Here is a 12086-nt window from a genome sequence, read left to right as displayed (position 1 = left end):
TATACCAGGCCTATATGCACACTTGATTCATGCAAATGCACAATTACATTTCTCTGAATACCAAAGTGTCATCTGCTCTGCCATTGGGACGGTTGATTGTTGTTTGATCACACTTTTGTACAGTACTTGCGTAACTATTTCGCTTAAAAAAATAGGAACTACAAATCCCAGAAGTCTTTCGGTCTCTGCCCCTTCAATGCGGCTGCGCACGCTGGTTACGCAAAAGGTTACGCAGGCGCAGTTAGCGTTTCTCCACCGTCTGTGCCTTCCTCCTCCAGCTGGCTAGTCAGCCCTGTGAACCGACCTGGTGGTTTTCTTGCGATCCTCTCCTCTTCATCGCCAGCACCCGAGAAATCAACAAACATGCTGTCGTTGACTTTAAGACAGCTTGCTCGAGTAAGTAGGAAAGATTACAATACGTGTCTTCATGGGTCAAGTTACTGTGGCCACAGTGCGAAATGAAAACCACAGCTTCGACTAATGCTTTGCAACCAGCAATGTGCAGATCAATATTGCAATATAAATGTGTGTTTTCCGTGAACGAGCTGCATGTATTTGCATGTTCAAGTGTATGAATCGATGTTAAAGTTGCAGAAGAATGTATTTTACCTCGGGTGATGCCACCAAAAAAAAAAAACCCAATCTGCAGGCGTTGTGTCAAATGTCACAACGTGGCAATGCGTTTTGAGTCGTGAGTCGATGCCCTACTTGGCTGTGTCTGAACTTTTTTGAGCCGAGCAATCCTGTGGTTTGTGTTAAACCTGCAGGACAGTGTCAAGTTCCTCCCATAAAGGCCACTGCAGTCACTTTCTGCTTGGATAGTTTCTGAAGGGATCAGCACTTTCCTGCTCTGCAACTACACAGTGTTATCTCCGTATTCATAATGTCCTTGTGCACCGTGCTGCTTATCGACTTGCTGGTGTCTGTACTAGTCGTAGTTGTGCAACCCCGCTATCTTGTATTGATTAACTTGCTTATATAACGTTTCGGAAATTGGCACCATTAACACGACTACTGTTACCTCGCATCGACTTGCAAATCCATATCTGTAGTTGTTACTGTAGCGGAAATGCATCGACACCGCTTTATTTGCACAAAACGCTACATTAGTCGTGTCCTGGCTTGAGTGCTTTGCAGTGGATTACTAGAAACAAGCATGCATTGTTTGTGCATGTATGTATTTGAAATGATCCACCCAAATCTACCCCAACAAAGTTTCTCTAGTGTAAGGTTTGAAAAAGTTGCCAGACGGGTTAGTTACACTTCATAGCCACGTGGAAAGTGGTGTGCCGTGAGATGATGCAACTTTTTTCATGACTTCCACATAACATGTGCCAGTCTGCTTTCTCTTCCTTAATTCTGCACTGCATGCCTTCTATAATCACAAACACACATCCTGACAACCAGATCAAAACTAGTTGGTCCAGTAGGTAAGAAGGAAACTTGAATGGGAGTCTGAATGGGAATTGATCTAGTGATCTATTCTTGGCATGAGACAAAAACATAAATCAACAGGTTGTGTTTGTCAGTCTGTATGTTAATGCAATTGTTCATCTACTTTCCATTGAGCATTTTGCATTACAAAAAAAAAAATCGTGCAAAAAGACTAATTGATCACGCTGGAAATTTAATGATTGCACAGCATACAAGATGTCACTAAAGTTATATTACTCAGTGATTATCCTTCAGTGTTATCCTGCTGCGAAGATGTTTATAGGTAATTAAAATAAATCATCAGCTGGCTTCATTTCATGTAATTTGCTGTATTTCACAATTTTCTTACACTTCAACCTCACAGCTATTGCTAATAGAGTCATTTCTATAGTAATCCAAATGTCCCCTGGGATTTGTAATTATGCATTAAAAAGGGGCAAATAAATAACAAAAAGAACTGTGAGGAATTGCTCGACACTCTGTTTTATATTATCCGGGGTAAATCCCACCAAATAATATTCAGTCAGTCGATCAATCAGTCTATTCTGTTAGAATTACTCCTTCCCCGAGGGTATCAGTGCTGCAGAACGAATCTTATAAAATATTCACAAATCCTACTTGTAGTATACTCCCCCCCCCCCCCCCCAATGAGTTTTTAATGGACGGAGAAAGAAACACCCCAAACAAAAGGGAAAACCAGAATAATAACCACGTATCAAAAATTAATAAATGCATCGAGGCCGTGGACTTTCCAGTTCTGCGGAGATAATCGCATCATGTCTTGCACCCTGGTTCACATGACACCGTGCTCCCCCTTTGTTTTAATCAGTGTAGCGTGCCGCTTTAATACAGTTTAAAAACACATGAGAGTCATTTATAAGGAAGGCTGCCAGTGTGCCCTTGAATCGTCCACACCGGCCGTGTTTTATTCTGCGGCAGTGACAGGAGGCAGGGTAATCATTTGTAATGAAGTGCATGACCTTGTGAAAAACATACTGCCTTTTTATTTTGTGTATTTATTGATTTATTTATTAATTTTATTGTGTTTCTCATGCGAGATGCAGCCTTTGCCGTAGTTGATGGCAGGCCGGAGTTGGACCTTGAGGTTACCAGAAACAGTCGAATCACACTCCTCTTTAACGATGTTCTCTGTGCCGTCCCTCAAAGAAATCTAAGTAGGCCTTCCAGTAGAACTCGGAGGGCCTATTCCCATAGACACTATGGAGCTCTTGCGCTGGAAATTAAACTGGTAGCTGAGTTTTAGCTGTATGCTGCCCGGGAATTTCAATGGTTTTGGGGCTTCAGTGGTAGGGAAAAAAGCTAAGACTGTTTGCCGCTCAAATGTTTTATGATCAGGACACCAAAGCAGTCCAGCTTTCCTAGCTTGTAACCCAGTTCTGTTGAAGGACTACATGCTCTGGCACATGGGGTGTTATGCTGTGTTTCATGGTTATACATAGCAAACATGGGATCGAGCCACTCCCTCTGTTAGAAATGAATTCTTCCCCAGTTCATGTTTTGTGTACTGCTGCTTTGTTTATTGGGACGGCCAGCATGGCGTGGGATATGTCTGGCAGCAGCTTATTGTATGCCAGCACTGAACGAAGAATGCCGTTGAAGACCAGTTCAGCAATCCGGACCCCAGTCCCATAGAACACCTCTGGGAGGAGCTGCATGGAGGAAATAAAGAAGGGACCGTACCTTACGTGTCTTGTTGCTGTTGAAAAGTGATGCACGGGAAAACTTGCCGCAAGGATTGTAGGAAACATGGGTGTTAAGAGACACCCCGGGCTTTGTTAGAAAGGTAGTGAACAGCTTACCTGTGTTATTTGACCAATTCTGAATTTTTTAGTGTATAGTGTATATAGTTTCTACAGTACAGCTCCTTTCAAAATATCTTATTTCTTTTAATTCAAATGCCATTCAATTATAATTTTTTAATTATGCTTTTAATGTTCAGTTATGTACATGTATGGGATGTACCAGTGCCTCAGTATAGATAGGCAGGCCTGGGAGCTTGAGACACAGATAAAGTAGGCGTAATCCAATTCCTGACCTCAAGCATTAACCAAAACAGCAAAAAGTGCCTAACTGTCGCAAGCCCTGCACAGCCCGTGAAAGCTTGTGAAATCCCTTCAAACGAGTGTGCAGCCTTGTTTAAAAAATAATAATAATTAAAAAAAAGAAAGATTGTATGAATGAGCCTTTGTAAAATAAGCAGGCCAGTGGTCAACGCCTCGACCGTGTCGTTCCACGTCTGATTGACACATTCGCGCTGCAGCTGTAGTGGCAGTTCCATTAAGTGGGTCAGGGTGTGGCTAATCGAGCTCCATGGCACACGATTCTCATATGTAAAACAAATCCATACATTGGGTTCTCAATTAGACGTGGCTGGCTCTGCGATTCTCCGCTCATTCCTACACACTGCTGCACAGCTCTGGGTGTCTTCCATAACTTGATAGGTTTTTTCCATTTCCTTTTTCGTCCCCAACCCCCCCCCTCCCCCCCCTTTTATAGGCTTTTCATCAGCATTTCACTCTTCTTAATTAAATAGTCTCCGCACAACATTAAGATGGAAAGCCGCTGCACTCAGATCGAGACTCAATGTACTTTATTAACCTAGCATACTTGTTAAGTATTAACGAACAAAAGGGAGACTGAGAGGGATATGGGATTTGTTTACAGTGCCAGTAGTTAGTGGGCATTTCCTTGTGAATACACCCATGGCACCTTAACCCATCTTCTCCTGTCTCTTCACAGTCTTGGCTGTGGGTCCAAACACTTTAATATATACAATTTGTTTGTTTGTTATTATCATATTTATTTAGTTTTCTAGTTCTAATCAGGCATATGGAAGTATCATTTGTTTCATGTTGCGTTTCCAAGTGCTAAAGCTCACCCTAGCGGTCACCTGACTGGAGCTCCTGCCAAGGTCCGCACCTATTGCCCTCTGTCCGTGCCAGCTGTTCTTGGCAGTTTAACGATTGGAAGAGACAGTCTGGGCAACCCGTTTGTTGACTTCTCAGGCAAAACACACTATCCCTGTCACTGTCTCTCGCTCTCTCAAGGATCATGTATATAAAACTGGTGACAGTTTTCCAAATGATCAACAAATGAGAGAGAAAACCTCTACCAGAGAGAAGAAATAAGCTGCCTGTATTTGTTTAAAAAAAGTTATATAATTTATTTTCCATCAATGACAGACTGTGCCTAACGTTTGTTAATGTTATGTATGTTAACAAATGTAAAAAAACTAAAAACCCTCAATGATAGCTTTCAATTAATATCCCTAAGTTTGTTTTTTGCGTTCCAGGCTTCCTCTGAAGTTGAAGTAAGAAGTCGATCTCTCATTAGGAAACCCTACAACAACTTTTGGAGAGTCCGGCCCTTGCTGTGTACAGTGTTTCGGGACCGAGTCTTAAGTGTGCCGCTGCTTTCCATATTTTATTTTTCATGCATTTTTTATACTTTGTGTTAATGCAACGATAAAAATAGAGAGCCGAACGTGTAGCAGTTGCTACGGTAACTGGATCCCGCAGAAGGACGGGAGTGTGCTAAGTCCAATTACTGTCACCCACACACACAGCAGTGTACTGGGGAGATGTGCACCCAAAGGCCTCACCTCCCAGCCATCGGTTGCTTTAAATGTCGTTAGCATTAAATCCTTGCCAGTTGCACTAAGTGGGCCAACACCTTGTTATAGAGGAGCACAGCAATTTGTTGAATGTCTGCTGCACAAATCCGTTCAGTTTTGCGTTCATGTGGATCGTGACTATGAAAGCTTTATTTTTTGTCTATTAATTGCTACTGCTAAGTAGTTTTAAATATATACGCACACATTGCATATATATATATATATATATATATATATATATATATATAATATATAATATATAAAAAAGCTCAGTGGGTATTGTGCTTTAATAAGATTTAATTATTGCCATTTATTTAGGTTGGATGCCTCTTATTCTGACAAAACTCTGCAGGGGCACCATTAATCGTAGTAGAGCGAGAACAGCAAAGTGATAGGCATTGACATAAATTCATTTTAATCATATCAAAAAATAGTGACCTAATTCATATATTAAGTACACCATAAAACTTTTACAGATTTAGTCCAATAAGATTTTCATTTTGAAAAAAACCAAACAATCTTTATATAGAACATTTGCAAATCTAAGGAGACAAATGCCAGGATTTAATTTATTTATTTGTCACTTTCTGGTCTACTGTGTGGAACAGTAAATTGCAGGCCTCACATACAGTTTTACAGTTTAGTAGTTTCAGTTTATGAATTTCATTCCACCCTATTTGATGTGGGGATTCTCTTTGTTTGAAAGATTAACTGTATTTAAAAGTAACCTCTCTCTGAGAGAACGTAACTTGACTGTAATGCAGTGGCCAACAGCTGCACTGAAACCAATTGGCATAGTAACTAAAAGAAATGGATCACTGCGCTGCGATAAAAGGTCCTCATCAAAATACCCTTCCTGCTGTCTGGCTATCATTCGACACGCTCCGGCTCTACATGCATCTCCTACGCGCTCAGTTCTCTTAGCGGATGTCTCTCTGCAGTAAAGTACCATTTCCTTCGCCAAACCAAGGAGTAATTTGTAACTACGCTGTTCCTATTTGTTAGTGACAGGAGGGAGCAGAATTGTCTGTCAATCTGAGTGATGACCTTGGCAGTTGTCAGGTCTCCTGTGTGTGTGTGTGTGTGTGTGTGTGTGTGTGTGTGTATATATACAGTACTAGGCAAAAGTTTTAGGCAGGTGTGAATAAATGCTGTAAAGTATGAATACTTTCAAAAATAGACATGTTAATAGATTATATTTATCAATTAACAAAATGCAAAGTGAGTGAACAGAAGGAAACGGGAACAGTCAGGGATTTTGTAGGCATATAGTCAGGTGTATGATTAAACAATTATACCAAATAGGTGCTAATGATCATCAATTCAATATGTAGGTTGGAACACAATCATTAACTGAAACAGAAACAGTGTATGAGGAATAAAACTGGGTGAGGAACAGCCAAACTCAGCTAACAAGGTGAGGTTGCTGAAGACAGTATACTGTCAAAAGTCAGACACCAGGGCAAGACTGAGCACAGCAACAAGACACAAGGTAGTTCTACTGCATCAGCAAGGTCTCTCCCAGGCAGACATTTCAAGGCAGACAGGGGTTTCCAGATGTGCTGTCCAAGCTCTTTTGAAGAAGCACAAAGAAACGGGCAACGTTGAGGACCGTAGACGCAGTGGTCGGCCAAAGAATCTTACTGCAGCAGATGAAAGACACATCATGCTTACTTCCCTTCGCAATCGGAAGATGTCCAGCAGTGCCATCAGCTCAGAATTGGCAGAAAACAGTGGGACCTGGTACACCCATCTACTGTCTGGAGAAGTCTGGTCAGAAGTGGCCTTCATGGAAAACTTGTGACCAAAAAGCCATACCTCCGACGTGGCAACAAGGCCATGTGACTCAACTATGCATGAAAACACAGGAACTGGGGTGCAGAAAAATGGCAGCAGGTGATGAGTCACAATTTGAAATATTTGGCTGTAGCAGAAGGCCGTTTGTTTGCCGAAGGGCTGGATGAGTGTCTGCAGGCAACAGTGACGCATGGTGGAGTTTCCTTGCAAGTTGTGGGCTGCATTTCTGCAAATGGAGTTGAGGATTTGGTCAGAATTAATAGTCTCCTCAATGCTGAGAAGTACAGGCAGATACTTATCCATCATGCAATACTATCAGAGAGGCATCTGATTGGCCCCAAATTTATTCTACAGCTTGACAATGACCCCAAACAAACAGCGAAAGTCATAAAGAATTATCTTCAGCGTAAAGAAGAACGAGGAGTCCTGGAAGTGATGGTATGGCTGCCTAAATCCACAGAAGAACTGTGGTTAGTTCTCCAAGATGTTTGGGACGACCTACCTGCCGAGTTACTTCAAAAGCTGTGTGCAAGTGTACCTAGAAGAATTGATGCTGTTTTGAAGGCAAAGGGTGGTCACACCAAATATTGATTTGATGTAGATTTTTCTTCTGTTCAGTCACTTTGCATTTTGTTAATTGATAAATATAATCTAATAATATTTCTATTTTTTAAAGCATTCTTACGTTAGTGTTTTTTCACACCTGTTTCAAACTTTTGCACAGTACTGTGTATACACTCACCTAAAGGATTATTAGGAACACCTGTTCAATTTCTCATTAATGCAATTATCTAACCAACCAATCACATGGCAGTTGCTTCAATGCATTTAGGGGTGTGGTCCTGGTCAAGACAATCTCCTGAACTCCAAACTGAATGTCTGAATGGGAAAGAAAGGTGATTTAAGCAATTTTGAGCGTGGCATGGTTGTTGGTGCCAGACGGGCCGGTCTGAGTATTTCACAATCTGCTCAGTTACTGGGATTTTCACGCACAACCATTTCTAGGGTTTACAAAGAATGGTGTGAAAAGGGAAAGACGTCCAGTATGCGGCAGTCCTGTGGGTGAAAATGCCTTGTTGATGCTAGAGGTCAGAGGAGAATGGGCCGACTGATTCAAGCTGATAGAAGAGCAACTTTGACTGAAATAACCACTCGTTACAACCGAGGTATGCAGCAAAGCATTTGTGAAGCCACAACACGTACAACCTTGAGGCGGATGGGCTACAACAGCAGAAGACCCCACCGGGTACCACTCATCTCCACTACAAATAGGAAAAAGAGGCTACAATTTGCACAAGCTCACCAAAATTGGACAGTTGAAGACTGGAAAAATGTTGCCTGGTCTGATGAGTCTCGATTTCTGTTGAGACATTCAGATGGTAGAGTCAGAATTTGGCGTAAACAGAATGAGAACATGGATCCATCATGCCTTGTTACCACTGTGCAGGCTGGTGGTGGTGGTGTAATGGTGTGGGGGATGTTTTCTTGGCACACTTTAGGCCCCTTAGTGCCAACTGGGCATCGTTTAAATGCCACGGCCTACCTGAGCATTGTTTCTGACCATGTCCATCCCTTTATGACCACCATGTACCTATCCTCTGATGGCTACTTCCAGCAGGATAATGCACCATGTCACAAAGGTCGAATCATTTCAAATTGGTTTCTTGAACATGACAATGAGTTCACTGTACTAAACTGGCCCCCACAGTCACCAGATCTCAACCCAATAGAGCATCTTTGGGATGTGGTGGAACGGGAGCTTCGTGCCCTGGATGTGCATCCCACAAATCTCCATCAACTGCAAGATGCTATCCTATCAATATGGGCCAACATTTCTAAAGAATGCTTTCAGCACCTTGTTGAATCAATGCCACGTAGAATTAAGGCAGTTCTGAAGGCGAAAGGGGGTCAAACACAGTATTAGTATGGTGTTCCTAATAATCCTTTAGGTGAGTGTATATGTGTGTGTGTGTGTGTGTGTGTGTGTGTGTGTGTGTGTATATATATATATATATATATATACACACATATATATATATACATATATATACACATATATATATATATATATATATATATATATATACATATATATACACATATATATATATATATACATATATATATACACATATATATATATATATATATATATATATATACATATGTTAGTTGACTCATCTGTCATACTAGCTCGCATTTACTTTTTTTTTTGAGAAATCAAAAATTACTGTGTTTTTTTAACCCTCTTCTTCTTTTAACTCTTCGTCACTGTGTGGTAAACCTGCATCTTCTGAGATGTGCATCGTCAAGCCAGTCTTGAAATGCACAGCACTTATTTCAACCTGAGGATAGATGCACAGCTCTTATGATAAGAATAAAGGGATGGGGAAGCTGCGGCTCAGTATCCTAGGCACTGTAGTGGCAGACTTTGATCTAATGAGACCTCCTAGTAGTCCCAAGCCAGTCCTCGAGAGCCCCTATTCAACAGGTTTTACTGGTAACCTTTAATCATCAATTTCTTAACACTTGGAACAATGTAATTGTCAACAATTAAATTGGTTATTTGTTAAATGGAGTTATTTAGAGCTGGTGTAAAGAAAATGAACTGTCCTTTTCAGCCCTCAGTGAGCAGAGTTCCCTTAATTGAACAAGTCATTTGCTTAATTGATCAATAACTTCCATGTGTTCCCAGTCTTTTGAAATTAGTGATTTTTGTTAGACAACCAAACTTACTAGATAGGGGCTCTCCAGGAGCGTGTCTGGGCTCCACCGTCCTGGTTCGTAGCACAACATGTGAGTGTGATTTTGAACAGCCGGGCATCTGCTCAGAGTACAGAAATGAAGGACGTGCATCCCCGAGTTATACCACTTTATACTGACCGGGAGCCCACTGATTCCTTTGGTTTGTAGTGGAAAGGTTCTGACACTGTAACCCCCAGACAGAGAGAAGCTGCCTCATCCCTGAGTCAGATGCAACTTGAGCCTTAAACCATTGTTGATACTCTTAAACCAAGTGATACTCTTAATTACAGCAAAGGCAGTATCACAAAAAAGTGCCTTTTTTATTTATTAAGTGGAATAATATTGTGTACTATGCTGCCTCATAATAATTAACAATTATTTTATACTTTAATTTTAGTTTTAGGGACGACGGCAGAAACCTGTCTTGTGTGACCAGCTTAGATTGAGATTTTTTACTTGTCAAAGTGACACTAATGGTTGGGCATAACTTTCACACCATATGCAGCAGAACATCTAAATCAAACCTTCAATCTCCCACTTCAATGCCTTAACCCCAGCAAGGTATTGTGAGAACCGGAGGCAGTATTTATACATGATATATTTAATTTGCCTGACGCCTTCGTTCAAGGTGGCGGAGGCCCGGTTCGTGCCAGCTCTCCTCAGACGGCTGGCTGGGCGAATGGAGATGCGAGAGCCTCTTCTCCTGGCGACGGGAGGCTCCTTTGTCGTCGTGGTGGGAGTGAAGGCCGACGGGTGGCGCGCCTGCTCTGTCCCCCCACGGAAAACGCAGACAGCGAAGGACAGTTCCCGTCAGAAGTTAATGACCCGTGTGATTTAGCTCTATAGGACGTGACGTGCCTGTCTCCGCTCACTCCCTGATCTGTCGCCGCGGCCACAAGGTTTCAGCCCTCGTTAGGCCTGGACGGTTTTTAGATGGATGGTGAGGGAGGGAGGGAGGGAGGCAGGGTGGGTTGGTGGCAGCAGCTAGGTGGCGCTGAGGGTGAAGTGGTTAACTCACTTTTCCACCTTTGGCCCATTTCCATTCAGCTACTGGAGAAAAATGCATGTGGTGAGGAGTTTGAGAACAACCAGTTGTGATAATTCCTTGGGTGTAACTGTCATCAATGTGCAGATCAGTGTGATGGCTTGGGTTGGGCATTGGGACTTGTGCAGCAGTGCGGGCGGGGGGAGGGGTAGTTTCGGGGCACTCCATACTGTCTGTCACAGAGGAGAAACAAAATTCCCATTTAGGGATTCCTAATCGTTCCTAATCAGTTTTTTAATTGCTTTTTAATAACACAATTAAAATGAAGTTATACATCACGCACACGCAGTCGTGAGCACAGACTACGGAGAGAGAATTGCGGCTGAGTTTTTGGCAGTCGTTTTTTGCATGGAGTTATCTTTGAGGTACAGTGTGGTTCTGAGGACGGCAGCTTGCCTGTCTCAGGATGAGAGATAGTCTTGCTTTGAACTGTAGGGCAGAATGGAAGACTGTTTTAGTTTTGTTACACGTCATGATGTGTCTGTTGAAAATGGGACCGTTCTTCCCACTTAAGTGCTGTAACTCCAAACGTGCGCTATCCTGGTGTTTAAAATGCTTTAAGTGGTGCTCTCTCTGTGTGAGTTGAGAGTGTTGTGTGGAGGGCAGGGCGCCATCACAACTCGGTGGTAACGCACATGGAGAAAAACACACTTTGCAAACGCACACACTCCCTTTCCTAGTCTGGGTTGATGGATCACACCGCGCTGCATGAAGACAGCCAGTCACTGCCGACTCGGGCCCGTCATCCCCTCTGTAAATAACCTCTGAAAGGACAGGCTGCCATTCATTTCCAGGCCAGAGGGCACATTAAGCACATGATGGAGCCGCTTCTCTCTGGGCTGTGATCAGTTCACGTCTCGTGCCGCTTTACTTGCATGACGGAAGTGCCAAACGCTAGAGATCAGATTTCTGTAGATGGATACAGGTGGGATTATACATGCACCCCCACCTGGGAATTCTCACGGGGGCATGGAGGTTGGCCCTTCGTCTCTGTGCACTATGGTGGCATCTCTCGGGCTGTCATTTATTATAGTGGTGGCGCTAGAGTGGGGTTGTTGATCTAATCCTGAACCTGGAATTGACGAGCTCTTAACAAGCCCAGTTCAGCTCATCAGCAGCTTAATTGGATCAATTTAACAACATCCCCTCTGTTCCTTCAGGGGCCGATGATTCATGGGGTCCTAAGACCTAAGCTGCTCTAAGACTTGAGGGGGAAGACCAGCCAGCAAGAGCAGCGTCTCTCATCGTGTCTCTGCACAGCTCCGTGGATGCTCGCCAGCTCAGGCAGCAATGCCCACAGCAGTAGATTAACCTATACCATCACCTCCGTGGTTATTAAACCTCGTCAACGATTCCCCCCCCACACCAACGCTTGTACTATTGGAAGGAAGAGGAAGAGGTGGAGGGGGGAGGTATGCAGAAAACCGGATT

General features: G+C 42.8%; 1 protein-coding gene across 1 annotated transcript in view; it reads left to right on the top strand.

Annotated features, from left to right (window-relative positions):
* Positions 1-242: 242 nt before the first annotated feature.
* Positions 243-12086, top strand: part of shmt2 (serine hydroxymethyltransferase 2 (mitochondrial)) — a 30074-nt gene continuing 18230 nt past the window's right edge. The window contains exon 1 of the mRNA XM_066708428.1: positions 243-396. Coding sequence (XP_066564525.1) covers positions 364-396 — 33 coding nt within the window. The 5' untranslated portion in view covers positions 243-363. The remainder of the gene's footprint in view (positions 397-12086) is intronic.

The sequence above is a fragment of the Amia ocellicauda genome, chromosome 7, assembly GCF_036373705.1.
Source record: "Amia ocellicauda isolate fAmiCal2 chromosome 7, fAmiCal2.hap1, whole genome shotgun sequence".
Classification (NCBI taxonomy): domain Eukaryota; kingdom Metazoa; phylum Chordata; class Actinopteri; order Amiiformes; family Amiidae; genus Amia; species Amia ocellicauda.
This window is presented reverse-complemented; position numbering and strand designations above follow the sequence as displayed.